At 35.5% G+C, this 18,387-nt stretch overlaps 1 protein-coding gene across 2 annotated transcripts in view; it reads left to right on the plus strand.

The window, feature by feature from the left end:
- Positions 1 to 2,257: 2,257 nt before the first annotated feature.
- Positions 2,258 to 18,387, plus strand: part of LOC145270652 (uncharacterized) — a 151,031-nt gene continuing 134,901 nt past the window's right edge. For both annotated transcript variants that reach the window (XM_080126265.1, XM_080126263.1), the window contains exon 1: positions 2,258 to 2,506. In XM_080126265.1, coding sequence (XP_079982391.1) covers positions 2,501 to 2,506 — 6 coding nt within the window. In that variant the 5' untranslated portion in view covers positions 2,258 to 2,500. The remainder of the gene's footprint in view (positions 2,507 to 18,387) is intronic.

The following is an 18,387-nucleotide window of genomic DNA, read 5'->3' on the forward strand; positions in this document are numbered from 1 at the left end:
GTAACATCATCTTTGTATAGATACTCCCTCAGGCATTTGTCTATTAAAATGGTCCTGTGGCGATGGAAGTCATTTTTGGACTCATGGACTTTAAGTGTCTGAGGGAGTGGCACTCGTCTGACAAGACGTTGCAATTATCATGTATGCCTGCCTAAAACTTTTGACAGATTTTCACAAGATTGGTTTCATTTTGAAGCGCGACTCTTCAGACGACAAATATGGAAAAATTGGCTAAAAATATTAATTTTTTTTTTTTTTTACATGGAGTTCACCACTTATCAAGGCCGAATGGCCACTCAGGGATAAGGGTTATTGTGTGTACAGTAATCAAAGGGACAGTGTAGCAATAGTATTGGAGAATTTGTAAGGTGTCATTACTTAGGGGGGGGGGTTCATCAGGAATTTGTTTGTGTTGGACTTGAAGACATCCAGATTGAAGTCGGGAGGGAAACAGGCAAGCGGAACAGAGTTCCACAGGCGTGCAGTTCTAAGAAAGAAGCTTTGTTAATGGTATCTACGTTTTGATTTAGGCACAGATAGGGAGTGGGGGAAATTATTGACGGTGGTTTAAGCTAGTCGGGTGTTTTTTGAAAAAGATTGGCGAGGGGGGACCAGAGAATGGAGCTCAGACGAGCACCTGCCATAGAAATAACGATAGAACAATGACAGGCTCGCTACGTCTCTTCTGTGGGACAGAGGTTGCAGGGTAGAGAAAAGAGCATCCCCCACCAAGCCACGGAGTCTATTTTGTACTCTGTCAAGGCAGGATAGGCTGTTTTTAGCGGACCCCGCCCAGATGTGGCAACAGTACTCCATCTTTGGATGTACTTGGCTCTTATATAGATAGAGAATTGCATCATTAGTGAGATATCTTCTGGAGCGGTAGAAGGATCCCACCATTTTCCCAGCGACCTTGGCCACAGACTTGATGTATGTGTTCCATTTAAGATCAGGAGTAAAGGTCAAACGTCTTCAAGTCCAACATAAACAAACCCCTGACAAACCGCCCCCTTAAGTAAGACACTCTATTAAAACCCCCAATACTAATGATTATTACAATACTATCTCATTGATTACTGTACACGCAATAACCCTTATCCCTGAGTGGCCTTCGGGCCTTGATAAGTGGTAACCCCATGTAAAAAAAAAAAAATATCATAACTGGTTTCTATATAATTTTGTTTGTCTATACTTCGCAATAACTCTTGTTATGTTTATTCAGCTCGAAAAGCATACAGTGTTTACTGATATATTGGAAAATTCAAAATGGCGCCCGACTCTCTCTTTAACACGGTAAGTTTGGGACGATGTGCTATAAATAATAAACTAAACAAAATACTATTAAAAAAAAACACCGAATATATGTCAACCTATGTCACGGTTGAGCGAGTTTCTAACAGTATTTTGTCTAGTTTTTTTATTTTTTATTTATAGAATCTTTTCTCAAACTTACCATGTCAAAGAGAGAGTCGGGCGCCATTTTTGAATTTTGCAACATCGGTAAACTGTATATTTTTCGAGCTGAATAATACTTGGCATTCGGGACAAGATCAAAGTTTAGTACCTGTTCTTCAGATGCTGCAGTGCTCTGCACTTCAATTTCTTGTTTTCTGTCAGTGGAGGAGAAATCCTTCACGACTGAGACAATTTTTATCTTTGTTCCTTTTCTCCACGTTAAAAAACGACCCTGGTGTCTAACTCTGTCCCGTAGGGAGGCATTGTAAATAGGAACATCTTGGGTGTGAACCAGGGGTTCTTTTAGGGCTAATAAAAACACTCCATTTTTGGGGCTATTTGAAAAGTTGTAACTGATTTATAGTTTTGTTTGCTTATATTCATTTATTAATAAAAAATTTTATTTTTAAAATTAAAAAAAATATCTTTTTATAATTTCATAAACATTTAAAAAATATCCTTTTATAATTTCATAAACATATAATCTTATAAAATTTCAAATAAAATAAACTTCTAAGTTTTTAATATTTTTATTAAAAGTGCAGATAAAGACTAATTGTGTTATTCTTTATTTGTATACATTTTTTATTTGTATAAATTTGTTATTTGTATAAATTTGTTATTTGTATAAATTTTTTATTTGTATAAATTTGTTATTGCATATTTTTTGCAATAATGTTTTTTTTTTTTTTTTTTTTTTTTAAATATTTTACTTCAATAAATCGTTTCACAATATAATTACTAAAGAACTATAAAAGTAAAGGAACTTATTTACCTTGTCACCGCTTCCGGTAGCGCTCCGCAGAAAATTAGGAAGCACGTTAGCTGACTATAACCAACATGATAATAACATTCTGAACTTTAATTCTCAGAGAAATCGGCTCTTTTATTAAATTTGATTCTATTTTCGTCTCTCATTGATTTTCTGCGAAATTGCTGTCCCAGCCGCCATTTTGAATTCGTTATTTAACAAATCGTTTAAAACCGTTGTTTGAAGATTTTTTTGCTTTAAAAATTTTAAAAGCAGGTGAACCACGCAAAGAAGATGACAGTAAGTAATGACGTTTCTATTTTATGATTTTAAAAAGAATTTTTTTACGAACTTTCCAAAAATATTCGGGCATTTTTTTTTTTTTTTAAGTGTATTGTACACATAGATTCGAAAAAGTTGTCAAAAAAAAAACAAAAAAAACAAATAAATGTTACCAAAGGCAAGATAAGTTACTTTTCTACCAAACTGGATATATTTTTTGTGTTTTTATTCAATTTAACATGTTTATTCAGCTCGAAAAGCATACAATTCAAAATGGCGCTAGACTCTCTCTTTAACACGGTAAGTTCGGGAAAAGGTGTTATAAATAATAAACTAAACAAAATACTATTAAAAAACCACCGAATATATGTCAACTTATGTCACGGTAACATATATTGAGCGAATTTCTAACAGTTAACACCTTTTCTCAAACTTATTGTGTCAAAGAGAGAGTCGGGCGCCATTTTTGAATTTTCCAATACATCGGTAAACATTGTATATTTTTCGAGCTGAATAAACATGTTACATTAAATAAAAACGCTAAAAACATATCCAGTTTTGTAGAAAAGTAACTTATCTTGCCTTTGATAACATTTATTTGTTATATATTTGTTTTTTGACAACTTTTTCGAATCTGTGTGTACAGTAATACAAACCCAACGGTATTTAAGTTAACTAAAAAAGAAAAAAAAGTTGTTTTTTTTTTTCCGACCTGCTCGAGTGTATTATAAACACCTCCAACCTCCCCATGGTAAAGACGGCTTTTGAGGTTGGGTGGAGTGTTTATTCCGAAAACCGTTCTTAATATAGGGAGGTTGGATGTTTATAATACGCTGGGCACATCGTAAAAATTTACAAAAATAAGGTGCTTCTACATTTTATCAACCTGTGATTTCCACGAATTTATTCGAGTGTGCCCGTCATGACGCAAATAACCGGAAACGGTCGGGCGAGCCTTATTACAAAAAACACAAATTATTTCACCCTCCTCTCTGCATAGTAAGAATGGTGATAACCACTGAACTTCATCAAAAAAAAAAAAAAAAATGGGCACTTCAGCAGTATTTATGCAAGCGCCATTGTTAGGGGGAGGCGATAACTCTAATTTCTTCTTTTTATCGCGGCAAACAAGAATTTCTTTTTTTTTACATGGGGGTCATCACTTATCAAGGCCCGAAGGCCACTCAGGGATAAGGGTTAATGCGTGTACAGTAATCATTGAGATAGTATTGTAGTAATCATTAATATTGGGAGTTTTGATACAGTGTCTTACTTAAGGGGGCAGTTTCTAAGGACTTTGTTTATGCTGGACTTGAAGACGTCCAAGTTGTAGTCAGGTGGGAAACAGGTAAGCGGCAGAGAATTCCACTGGCGTGCAGTTCTAAGAAAGAAGCTTTGCTCATGGAATCTACGTTTGGATTTAGGCACAGATAAAGAGTGGTCAAAATTGTTGACAGTAGTTTCAGCCAGATGGGTGTTTCTCGTGAAAGATTGGCGAGGGGGGACGAGGGATTGGAGCTCAGACGACCACCTGCCATTGAAATAACGATAAAACAAAGACAGGCTCGCAACGTCTCTTCTGTGGGAGAGAGGTTGCAGGGTAGAGAAAAGGGCATCCCCCACTAAATCACAAAGTCTATTTTGTACTCTGTCAAGGCAGGATAGGCTGTTTTTAGCAGCTCCTGCCCAGATGTGACAGCAGTACTCCATCCTTGGACGTACTTGGCTTTTATACAGATAGAGAATTGCATCAATAGTGAGATATCTTCCGGAGCGGTAGAAGGATCCCACCATTTTCCCAGCGTCCCTGGCAACAGATTTGATGTACATGTTCCATTTCAGATCAGGAGTAAAGGTCAAACCCAGAAGCTTGTCAAAACATGGAGCCTCCCCAAGATGAGAGCCATCCATTTCAATTGATGCCAGATGGGGATCGGAGCATTGATGATGTAAAGATAGAAGCTTGGTTTTGAATGCATTAAAAGTGACCAGCCACCTCTTCTCCCATTGTACCACGCGCTCAAGATCAGAGGAGAGAGAATTAGAGAGAACTTTGTCATTTACGGCCTTTGATGTGTTGCCATAGATAGTCGTGTCATCGGCATAGATGTCAATGAATGATTTAAGTATATGTTTTGGGAGATCATTGATGTAGATCAGGAAGAGAGTTGTGCCCAGGATGGACCCCTGGGGAACTCCAGCATTAATACTGTGGGCTTCTGATTTTCCGAACACAAAAATATTTGAAAACCAAAACATTTATTGGTACTCTTGCACTTATGCTGAAAGAATAACGTTATTATTTAAAAAGCCATTCTTAAGATGGGGAGGGGGGTGTTTTGTACCTATTCTGTACTGTAATCTTACAATTGAATAAAAAAACATATAAAACTTTAATTAAATGTGGGAATACGATTTAAAAAATAGCGCAGATCACTCTCTGCATTAGCACCGTATCAGTATATAATTGTAAAAACATTTGGTATTTTTTAGTTTACCGAACCCTCGACATTCACTTTTAATTTGTCGACTTAAACAGGTTTTCGGGTATGCTGAGAACGAATATCGCATTTAGTTTTTGCGCAAACACGCAGTTATCCATATTTGAAGAATTCAGTATCCAACGGGGGAAGATGTGGCTGGTTACCTTTAATGCATCTAAAACCAAACTCCTACCTTTACATCATCAACGCTCTTATCCCCATCTGGCATCAGTTGAAATGGATGGCTCTCGTCTAGAAGCCCCATGTTTTGACAAGCTTCTGGGCTTGATCTGAAATGGAACACGTACATCAAGTCTGTTGCCAAGGTCGCTGGAAAGATGGTGGGATCCTTCTACCGCTCCAGAAGATATCTCACTACTGATGCAATTCTCTATCTATATAAAAGCCAAGTACGTCCAAGAATTGAATATTGCTGCCATATCTGGGCAGGAGCTGCCAAAAACAGCCTATCATGCCTTGACAGAGTACAAAATAGACTTCGTGGCTTAGTGGGGGATGCCCTTTTCTCTTCTCTGCAACCTCTCTCCCACAGAAGAGACGTTGCAAGCCTATCTTTGTTTTATCGTTATTTCCATGGCAAGTGCTCGTCTGAACTCCAATCTCTGGTCCACCGTCGCCAATCTTTTACAAAAAACACCCGTCTAGCTGAATCCACTATCAAAAACTTTTCCCACTCTTTATCTGTGCCTAAATCAAAATGTAGATTCCATGAACAAAGCTTCTTTCTTAGAACTGCACGCCTATGGAACTCTGTTCCGTCTGCCTGCTTCCCACCTGACTACAACTTGGATGTGTTCAAATCCAACGTAAACAAATTCCTGATGAACCGCCCCCTTAAGTAGACACTTTAAATATCCACACTAACGTAATGTACTTACAATAACCCTTATCCCTGAGTGGCTTCCAGGCCTTGATAAGTGGTGACCACCTTGTAAAAAAAAAACAAAAAAAACGTAATCACTATTGTTTTTGCTGGCGGCCATCTTGTTTCCCCATTTAGGGAAAAAACGCTAAAATAATAAACCTTACCTGTTTTTTTTTTTTTTTTTTTTTTTTTTTTTTTTGCACCAACGCCGGTGGTGGAGGGGGAGGTTCCAGTTACATGTAGCATATTTAATTTCTTTTGGCGTTTTTTTTGTTATTGGAAAACATGTTATTGGCCGCCATTAAAAATGATAAGGCTTACGTTGGATACTGAATGTCATCAAATATGGATAACTGCATGTTTGCGCAAAAAATAAATGCGATATTCGTTCTCAGCATACCCGAAAACCTATGAAAGTCGACAAATTAAAGGTGAATGCCGAGGGGTCGGTAAACTGAAAATTAACAAGCATTTATTTAAAAATCTGCGTAAGAAAATATAATTTTAATAAAACAATTTTGGGTGCTTCTACACTTTTAGGACAAAATTTTGTAGTCGATAAATAATGGCGTTTTCACAGAAAAAAAACAATGATTTCAACTGATTTTTTTTGTCAATTCTAATAATTTACAATGGTAGCTTCCAAATTATGCATTCGAAATTACCTAAATATTACCGAATTATTAAAAAAAAGAAAATTTAATTGTGTTAGCAGGTGAAAAATTGCGGCCATCTTGTTTAAAGCCAAGTACATCCAAGGATGGAATACTGTTGCCATATCTGGGCAGGAGCTGCTAAAAACAGCCTATCCTGCCTTGACAGAGTAAAAAATAGACTTCGTTGCTTAGTGGGGGATGCCCTTTTCTCTACCCTGCAACCTCTCTCCCACAGAAGAGGCGTTGCGAGCCTATCCTTGTTTTATCGTTATTTCTATGGCAGGTGCTCGTCTGAACTCCAATCTCTGGTCCCCCCTCGCCAATCTTTCACGAAAAACACCCGTCTAGCTGAATCCACTGTGAAAAATTTCCCCCACTCTATATCTGTGCCTAAATCAAAATGCGGATTCCATGAACAAAGCTTCTTTCTTAGAACTGCATGCCTGTGGAACTCTGTTCCGTCTGCCTGCTTACCACCTGACTACAACTTTGATGTGTTCAAGTCCAACGTTAACAAATTCCTAATGAACCGCCCCCTTAAGTAAACACTTCATCAAATCTCCAGACTAACGTAATGTACTTGCAATAGCCCTGAGTGGCTACCGGGCCTTGATAAGTGGTGATCACTGTGTAAAAAAAAACAAACAAAAAAAACACTCAAAATGAAAAATTACCTCCCTTTTGAACTCTCCTGTGTCTTACAATCGGTTTCTTCAAATTCTATTTGATATTTTTTACATTAGGTCCACCTTCACAATTTTCTTTAAAATGACTTTAAGGTTTTCGACTATACTGGATACGAAAATCGCATTGTAATTTCGTAGAGATAAGTAGTTATCAAAATATATAAAAAAAACTATTATGCACTATATTCTTTGGCAGCCATACTTTTATGTGCGTGCCATGAACAAATCTACTTCTCTTTGACCGACACTGCCACCTAGTGGAAACAAAAATGCACTTTTCTGAGACTGACACTGTCCCCCCCCCCACAACCACCACCACCACCAAAACACTCGTCTAGCTGAAAACACTATCAATAATTCCCCCTACTCTTTATCTGTGCCTAAACCTAAACGTAGATTCCATGAACAAAGCTTCTTTCTTAGAACTGCACGCCTGTGGAATTGTCTTCCACTTTCAGGCTGAGTACAATATGATTGTCTTCAAGTCTAACGTAAACAAGTTCTTGATGAGCCGTTCCATATAAGTTCACAAATTTACCGAATTTTCATTACAAATGATTACTATATTTTCCAATTTCTACTGCACACTCTTTAACCCTTATCCTTGAGTGGCCTCTTGGCCTTGATAATGTGGTGATGCCTATGTAAAAAAAAAAAAAAAAATTGGTAATTTTTATACATTCGGTCCACCTGGACAATTTTCTTTTAAATGACGACTTGTTTAGGTTTTCTACTATGCCGAATAAGAAAATCTCATTTAAATTTTTGTAGCAACAAGTAGTTTGAGATATAAAGACTGCTCTCTATCCGCCCCCCACTTGATTAAATTCAATTTTTACGAGATTTGTAAGTTGAAAGTACAGAATAATTACAAAACACCATCCCCTCTCCATGTTAAGTATGCGTTACTAAATAATATTTCAGGTTCGCGAGAAAATAAAAATAAATAAATAAAGAGAACATTCAAACTCAACGATCACCTTTAAAATTATGATTGTTAATGGTTTTCGCGTATGTCGAAAACAAATATCACATTTGCACGAGCCTTTTCTAGTCTCACACAAAAACACGCGTTCACATTTCAAGCTATATTACTTGTCGCATACATACGCGCCCACGTCCACACACGTACATATATTCACGTTTGCGTACATACACTCACATTCACGTATATATACACACACGCTAACATACACACATATACTCACGTACGCACACAAGAACAACGTCACTTCCCCTTTCAAAGGAAATCCACACATGCGCAAAAGACCACCGGAAACACCTATAAAAGAAAGAGCAATAAGCGGCTTCTTCCTTTTAGGACCAGCTTTCGAGCTGTACGGTCTATGGACCGACAGCATGCCTTTTCTGCATGCGCGTACCTCACGCCACTTGCTACTATGTGGGGCAAAAAGCTAACGGACCGTACGTACACTTTATATGTTTTCTCTCTCCATGAACTGGATTGACATTCTCACTCTCTCTCTTTCTCTTTCTACGTGCCAGACGGCCATTTCTCGTTCCGCTACATTGCTCACTTCTCTTCCCACGCGCAAACAAATGATAGTGACCCGAACGTGAGATGAACACACATTTCCGTTTTCCTTCTATACTACCAATCCCGCAACAAACGATGGTTACACCCATGCAGACATGAACACATGTTATATCTAAAACATTCAGTTTTCAACAGTAAATAAACGACACGTTTATCTATTCCATCAATTGAGTCTTTGTTTCCTTCTTTCCATTCGTTTCATTATTTTCTTTTGTAACGGGATTAGGATTTATATATCCTAGTCCTCTACACATTTAAACTTTCCACGGAGTCTGGGTATGAAGATAACTTGTTCAAATAACATGACAAATAAATAACAAGCAAGGTTTTTTGGGGGGTTTTTTCCGAACAGAAAAATATTTGAAAACCAGAAAAACGTGTAAGAAAATACAATTTTAATAAAACAACTTTTGAATTAAAGCAATATTAGATTTTTAGAAAGTAGAACTGTGAAAAAAATGTCAACGATTTTTTATTTTTTTTAAATTTTTTTTTTTTTTAAGGAAATATAACGAAAGTGAAGAAAAAAATGAAATTCTTATAAAAATAATCTGAAAAAAGTGTCAGTGATATTTTGAATGAAGTGATGTAGCTGTTCAGTCTTTCGGTGAATTTGTTTACTGCACATGCGTATCAGATATTCTTGTGCGAACGCGCATCGAAATTCTACAATACAGGTCTTTTATATCTCGCAAACTACTTGTTTTTTAAAATTTAAATGAGATTTTCGTCTTCAGCATAGTCAGAAACCTACTCAAGTCAAAATTTTTTAAGAAATTTCTGGATTGTTGTTGATGGAGAAATAGATTTGTTTTTAGAGTCCTTCCGTATGAATATTTTGTTAGCCATGTGTAGGATCACAAAAGGTTAACGGAAAATTTAGGCACTTTCAGCCATTCTGCTGTTGACTGGCGATCTTTCTGCTTGGAAGTTTGCGACAACTTGTTACGAAACCAAGACTCAACAGGAGGCTAAGATATTGAAGTCGAAATTGATGAAACTTTAATTGTTCGACGAAAATATAGCTGAGAAAGAGTCCTCAGTCAAATTTGGCCTTTTTTAGGGCATTGAAAGGTTTTCCAGAGGGAATTTCATGATCGCTCTGACAGGCCCCAATGAATGGAGAAACGATCATCTACATGTGATATTCGTTTTTAGCATACTCGAAAACGAAGAAATTAATTTTAAAGGTGAGTGTTGAATTTGAATGTTCTCTTCTTTTATTTTATTTACAACAATTTTCTTTAGGTTTTGCTGAATACGAAAATCACATTGAAATTTTGCAGAGACAAGATATAAAGACAAAAAAATGACCAATTATTTGGAGGGGGGAGAGTGTCAGTTTCAGAAAAGTTGATTTTTGGCGGACCTGTACAAGATTGCCCATCCCCTAAAAATGTGCGTTTTACACGTTTTTAAGTTTTTTTTTTCCAACAATCATCATAGATGACAGACATAAATATCATATTAACAGAAAAAAATGTTCAACAAAAATTTAATAACTAATAAGATGGGGTTCTAATTATGTTATAACCCTAACCCCCCTTCTCGTCCGAGAGCCGGGCCGCATCCGTCGCTATCCTGATTCACGGGAGCATACTTGTGATGTACTTCTGGCCGTGTTCGTCGCTCCCAGCTCACAGGACCATAGATGCAACCCAGCAGGGCTACATTCTTACTTGTCTAGTGGTGGACCCCTCAAGGGTGACCAGACTCTCACTGGTCACTGGAAAATATCTCTTTGCTGCTCAGGGCACGCGAAATGTGCATGACCCTAAGTCCGTGTGGCAACATTGTCGATTTCGGCCATCACTCTGGCTTCGTGCTGAATCCAGTCTGTCTCTTTCATCATCTGGCGTCAGGGCATACTTGAAATAAATATCATATTAACAGAAAAAAATGTTCAACAAAAATTTAATAACTAATAAGACGGGGTTCTAATTATGTGACACGTCGGTAAAGAAATGGATTGTAAGTCAGAGAGCAATGAAGTAGAATGTTATGACAAAAATAAGAACCCCTTTATTAAATTATTCACACTAGTCACTGTTGGAAAATAAGAAACTGTTTACATAGACAAGATAAAAAAGTTTTGTTTTACACAAAAAAAATTAGAGCCCTATCTTCCCTTACATACACATTGTACCTATTTACTTGCCTCCCCAAGAGGGCAGAGTTAGACACAAGGTTGGTTTTTAATGTGGGGAAAATCCAGCTCCCCAAAAAGGGGCACTCTGAATAGGAACAAAAATAAAAATTATCTCAGACTAGGAGTTCTCCTCCACTGACAGAGGACAGAAGGTAGTGTAGTATCAGAACAGACACTACACTTTGTTCCTATCCAGAAAACCATAAATATTTTTTCCCCAAAAGACTTTTCACTGAAAAGTAAAAGCAGTTTTCAAAATACTATAAATTCTCTAAACTGAACTGATATATTTTGTATTTTTGATCTTTACAGCTGCGAGCTTTACCAAATGACTACCGTTTTCTTTGTCGGCTTTCTACCTAAACAGGGAGTGACGTAGTAGTCATAAATAAAGGCATTTTCTCTTTTGAAGAAATGTCCCTGCTAGATGATTTGGTCAAACACTGATCAATCAGCTTGCAGGACGCATTGATTTCACTTATCCCCTCTAGATCTACTTTAGCCTTGTTAGGAATTACAGCAGAGAATACTGAAAGCAACAAGAAAGGACGTCCTCTTCACCTCTCTCTCTCTCTCTCTCTCTCTTTCTTGTCCCTGTCCACTGGACGGTTAATTATCGATAGTCTTTCTCTGAAGATAACTGTTGACAGACTTTCGGGGGACCAAACAATTTTTTTATGTTTCCTTACTTCCTTGCACCCTGTCAAACTTTATTGCAAGGCAATCGGAAGAGAGTTCCACAGGCATGCAATTCTAAAAAGGAAGCTTAGTTCATGGAATCTACGTTTAGGTTTGGACACAAATAAAATGTGGTGGAAATTATTGACAGTTGTTTCAGTAGACGAGTGTTTTCCGTGAAAGTTTTGCGAATATAGGAGACCATAAAGGGGCCACTAAGCTTTGAAGTCTATTTTCAACTCTTTCAAGACAAGATAGGCTGCTTCTAGATGCTCCATCCCAGATGTGGCAGTAGTACTCCATCCGTAGACGTACTTGCCAAACGGTATTAATTTAATTTTTTTTTTATTTTATTTTTTTTTTTTTTACAGTGGTTTTCAAAATTTTTTCATTAATTTATTCATTTATTTATTATTTGCATATGTTGTTGTTTATTGTTGAGTTAGAAAGAATTAAATGATCCTAATTATGATATAATAAAATTATTAATTTTTATGTAAATTATAAAATTATTAATTCCATCTACTAACTAACTAATGAATTAATTTTATTCAAACAATTTTCACTACATAAATATATGCAAATAATAGGGGGGAAATAAGTTCAATCCAGCGACTGACACCCCTTCTAACTCAACAATAAACAACAACATATGCAAATAATAAATAAAATATTTATCAATATTCAAATTTTATTTTTAGCTGCAATATTTTAAGTCTAAAAAATTCTTATTTTTTACTTTACTAGAATATCTTGTTCTTTACTTTTCCAGGTTGAATTTCTTGTCCTTTACTTTTCCAGGTTTAATAAAATCTTAAGAATATTACTTTTCATGCTACTTAAGTCTGTAATCTATGATAATCGTCCAAAAAAAATTTTTTTTAAATTGTAAGACACGCATTTTTAGGGGGTGGCCACTTTCGTACAGGTCTGCCGGATTTTTTTTTTTTTTACAGTGGTCACGGCTTATCAAAGCCCGGAAGCCACTCAGGTATAAGGGTTATTGCAAGTACATTACGTTAGTGTGGAGATTTGATGAAGTGTTTACTTAAGGGGGCGGTTCATTAGGAATATGTTAGCATTGGACTTGAAGACATCCAAGTTGTAGTCAGGTGGGAAGCAGGCAGACGGAACAGAGTTCCACAGGCGTGCAGTTCTAAGAAAGAAGCTTTGTTCATGGAATCCACGTTTTGATTTAGGCACAGATAAAGAGTAGGGGAAAAGATAGATTTTTCTCTCTAGGAAGGGGAAAGGAGGAGTCTCAGAAAAGTGCACTTTGTTTCTGCTAGGTAAGCATGTCGCTCGTAGAGAAGTAGAATTCTTTATGGTGCGTGTTCACGTGTAAAAAGATGGCCGCCAAAGAATACAGTGCATATTACATTTTTTTTATATCTCAATAACTACATATTTCTGCAAAATTTCAATGCGATTTTCGTATTCAGCATAGTTGAAAATCTGTAAAAGCTTATAACTACTTGAAAAATGTAATTCAAACCCTAATTTTGTTTTAATTAAAGGAGCAAAGACCAAATTAAAAAAAAATTAACAGGTTTAATAGCAAATTATTATGCAATATTTGTTTTTTTAATCGGCTTTTCTTTAAAAAAGATTTAAAGAAAGTCAATGAATTTTATTTAATTAATTTTAATTATTTTTTTACTTTGAATATAAAAATATATATTTCCAAAAAATCACTTACCTATAAAAAAATACTGTTCAATGAGTACTTCCATTCTTCATTGTTAAGAATTTATCCATATTTATAGTTTATATTCTATGTCCTTTTTAAATAAAATACTTTAAGCGAGTATAACAATACAGCGACATGAGATGTTTCACAACTGGAATAAAGGGAGACAAACGCTGCCTTTGCTTCCAGTTGAGAACTTCCATGGCCTTGTGCCAGAATTAATCTCCTTTTCTATTGCTGGCAGTAAACAAAAGTTAGTAAATATGGGTCACCGTAGTGAAAAATAGTCACATTTTACTTATAAGTTTTTACCTTAGAAAAAAAAACTCAACGAATTTTTGATTTTTTTTTTCTTTTTTTTTTTCAAAAAAATGCATGAGTTTTTAATTTAATATATTTTATTTCTTCTTTTTTATGGAATGAATTTTTTTTAAATATCTAAAAGAAAAAAAAACAAAAAAAACATTGAATGAAATAGAAAAAATTGTCGTAATTCTACAAAATTTTCTGAACAGTATAACAAGATTATAAGGTTTCACTTAAAAAAATTCAACGTGTTTTTTTTTTTTTAAAAAAAAGGTTTTTTGACTTTACAGGTAAATTTGCAAATAACTTCTTTTTTTGTTTTAAATTAGCTTATTTTATTTGTTGATCTTTTATCTTCAATTTGTGATATATAAATTTGAGGTGAGAAAATTATTTTCATTTGAATAGACATTTCAAAAGGGGGTGAGTGAATTTAAAAAAAACGCTTGTCTAAAATATCATATTTGATTTATTGGAAAGAGCATAAAATTTCACATTGAACCTGAAAATATTGCAAAAATTGAACCAATAGAAAAGTTTTGATAGATTTTTAAAGTTTAAAAATTGAAAAAAATTAACTCTTAAAATTCAATTGATTTCATTACGTAAAAAACATGGCTGCATGAACGCGCGCCGGCACTTTGTAAACACTGTTTTTTAAAAAATAAAAGTAATATTTCTATTATTTTTTTAAATAACTTTAATAGTTTATTTTGGAAGTATATTCCATAAAGAAAATAAACAACACACTTTAAAAAGAGAAATTACGAGTTTTTTTTATATTTTATTTACAATTTTGTGTTAGGGGTGTCAAAAATTTCCCCCAAATTCTGACACCTCGTGGACCTGATGTAAAAATTTACCTTCTATTTTTTTTCTTTAATAAATAATTATCGATTTTCGTAATTTTGGGATATAATCATCTTAAAAATGAGGAATACATAGATGCCATTGTTTTCATGTGAAATTCAGTATTATGATTTTCGAAATTTCGTCCCAATAGTGTAGAAGCGCCAATATTTAAAATATATTGATGTAGAAATGTTTTATTTAAAAAAAAAATTTAACTTTCATTCCATTTATTTATTTTAAGAAACTTTTTATACAAATATTCAAATTAAGTTTTTTTTTTTAAACAAAAAGTGTTAAAAAACAAACCTTTTCAGATCAGATGAAGTGAAAAACGTTCTTAAAAATGATATATAAAGTAAAGGTATTCTAAAGTAAAGGTATTATAACGAAAACTTGTTTTTAAAAATACATCATTTGAAAATTAAAATTTAAATATTTCACAAGAACTTTCTTCTTGGCCTAATAGTAATTTCAACAGCTTTTTTTTTACACAGTGGTCACCACTTATCAAGGCCCAGAAGCCACTCAGGGATAAGGGTTATTGCAAGTACATTACGTTAGTGTGGAGATTTGATGAAGTGTGTACTTAAGGGGGCGGTTCATTAGGAATTTGTTAACGTTGGACTTGAACACATCCAAGTTGTAGTCAGGTGGGAAGCAGGTAGACGAACAGAGTTCCACAGGCGTACAATTATTAGAAAGAAGCTTTGTTCATGGAATCCATGTTTTGATTTAGGCACAGATAAAGAGTGGGGGAAATTTTCACCGTGGATTCAGCTAGACGGGTGTTTTTCGTTTTTTGTGAAAGATTGGCAAGGGGGGACCAGAGATTGGAATTCAGACGAGCACCTGTCATGGAAATAACGATAAAACAAAGATAGGCTTGCAATGTCTCTTCTGTGGGAGAGAGGTTGCAGGGTAGAGAAAAAGGCATCCCCCATTAAGCCACAAAGTCTATTTTGTACTCTGTCAAGGCAGAATAGGCTGTTTTTAGCAGCTCCTGCCCAGATATGGCAGCAGTACTCCATCCTTGGACGTATTTGGCTTTTATATAGATAGAGTATTGCATCAGTAGTATCTTCTGGAGCGATAGAAGGATCCCACCATTTTTGGACGTACTAGCTTAACCTTATTTGTACTTGTGCAGTTTACAGACAATATTGAAATAATAACACACATTATTTATGACAAAAATTCTGTGAAAAAAACTTGTGAAAAACAAATATAATTTATAGAATTATGTGAATAAATAAATCTTTTTTTTTTTTTTTTTGAAGGTGGGGGGTTGGGTTTATTACTATTAAAAAAACACTGAATATATGTCAACTTATGTCACGCTAACATATATTGAGCGAATTTCTAACAGTATGTTTAGTTTATTACTCATAACATCTTTTCCCGAACTTACTGTGTTAAAGAGAGAGTCGGGCGCCATGTTGAATTTTCCAATACATCGGTAAACACTGTATGCTTTTCGAGCTGAATAAGCATGTTACATTGAATAAAAACACGAAAAATATATCCAGTTAGGTAAAAAAGTAATTTATCTTACCTTTGATAACATTTATTTGTTATATATTTGTTTTTTGACAACTTTTTCGAATCTATGTGTACAGTAATACAAACTCGAAGAGAGAAACGGGTGATCAAACAATTCTGAGGCACACATGCTATAATATCAACATTCAGTCCACGTCTGTGTTAACTGAAATGTTTTTATTTTTTTAAAATGGGGTGTCAATGCTTATCAAGTCCTAGGTGCCACTCGAGAATAAAGGTTAAAGAGTGTTGGTTGGGCGTCGTGCTACACCATGCAAGGATTAGATGAGCAGAAGTTTTTTATGATGAATTGATTATCTAAGAAGACGGTTTATTTCGTTAGATTAGAAGATGACGATGTTATAGTATGCTAAAAAGCCAATTCCACAGAAAGAATACGTTAAGAAAGAAACTTATGTTCGTGTTTTTTGTACAGAAATAGAAAAGATCAGCTTTTTTATAAGATTTTTCACATTCAACAATGGCTTCTTTATACTTGTTACTTGTTTTTCATGCTCCAAAGATTGACAGATGTTTATAAAATCTCAGCACAAACATGACACCAAGATTTGATAACCAAAATATCATTTCTTTGTTATAATATGTACTATAGAGATGAGACAACAAAATGGAGTTTCATTCTTTTATTAATAAACAAACTTTATTTGTTATCCTCATTAGTAGCATTTGTACAAGCGTGAAACAGGTGAAAGTGTTCTTGTGTAAAGATAGAGTTAATATATTGCCGACTTGTTGAGAAGAGAACAGCTAAGTCCAGTACGAAGGAGGCTGGTTAAAGAAGAAAGAAAGAAATGTAAGTGTTTGTCACTGTATTGATGAGAGCAGTTCTGTAGCATGATAAAGAATGTTCATTTGGGTTCCGCACATGGAAGCAAATGGGAGTTAGAAGGTCTTTGTGTTAACTTGTTGTACTCATGTTTAGCCTGGGGTCAAAGGCCCGGGTGAGTAATTATTAATAAACAAATTTTATTTGTTATCCTCATTAGTAGCATTTTGAAACAGGTGAAAGTGTTCTTGTGTAAAGATAGAGTTAATATATTGCCGACTTGTTGATAAGAGAACAGCTAAGTCCACGCCTGTGGAACTCTGTTCCGTCTGCCTGCTTCCCACCAGACTACAACTTGGATGTCTTCAAGTCCAACGTTAACAAATTCCTAATGAACCACTCCCTTAAGTAAACACTTCATCAAATCTCCAGACTAATGTTGTTACAGAGAGAGAGGTGAGTAAACGTGGAGGTAGACACGTTTACCAGAACCGAAGGTCAGCTGACCAGATTACGTATATGTGACATGGTCAGGTTGGCTAGATCTGGGAGATTTGATTTGGGCTTTGAAGAAGACAGACGGCTTTCCGTTGTCTCCCCCTCTTAACTGGGGAGGGGGGAGACGAACGCTGACGTGTGTAGAAGAAGAACCTCCACACAGACTGATTTCACTTCCACCTTCTGCAGGACCTCTGGGGAAAGTGAAATAAAAACTATAAAACCCATTCATCGTCTTGGAGTGATAAATCTTCGTCAAACAGGTATCAAGTCTCCCTCCAGGATGAGAAATTCCCAGATGGTCCAACATCGAAGAAGCAGAGGTAGGTTCTGAAAATACATGTCACACACACGATTCCCTTTATGATAATCAAACACACAACCATTTATATTAGAGACAATCATACGCACACGGAATCCTTTTGATGTTATACACCCAAACGTAAATGGTGCCTCTCGATTATAACCCTAGTGAGAACTCTCATGATAAAGCTATGTAACAATGTAATGTACTTGCAATAACCCTTATCCCTGAGTGGCTTCCGGGCCTTGATAAGTGATGATCACTGTGTAAAAAAAACAAAAAAAAAACACGTGCCTGCAGCCAGCAGTCATTAGTACGAAGGAGGCTGGTTAAAGAAGAAAGAAAGAGCAAGGTCTTCAGTGTATGTAAGTGTTGTAGTGTGTGTTTGTCACTGTATTGATGAGAGCAATTCTGTAGCATGATAAAGAATGTTTGTTTGGGTTCCGCACGTGGAAACAAATGGGAGTTTGAAGGTCATTGTGTTAACTTGTTGTACTCATGTTTAGCCTGGGGTCAAAGGCCCGGGTGAAATTTGCTGCCCGGAAGGGTCAGGATAAAAGATACAAGAGAGAAACGGATTCGTAGGTTGAAGTGTTCTTGTGTAAAGATAGAATTAATTTGTTTGTTGAAGAAGAGAATAGTTCAGTTCACATGTGTTTATGGCCAATAGTCATTGAGACGGAGAAAGCGGATTAAAAGAGAAAGAAAGCGAAAAGGTAAAGGTATTCAATGTGTTGATGTGTTGTCATGGTAGCATGCATTATATAGTAGAAACAAACCTGTGTGTGTGTGTGTGTGTGTTGGTGTATTTAAAAAAAAAATTTTTT

The sequence above is a fragment of the Euprymna scolopes genome, chromosome 46 (genome assembly GCF_053919585.1).
Source record: "Euprymna scolopes isolate OS-2025 chromosome 46, ASM5391958v1, whole genome shotgun sequence".
NCBI classification, from domain to species: Eukaryota; Metazoa; Mollusca; class Cephalopoda; order Sepiida; family Sepiolidae; genus Euprymna; species Euprymna scolopes.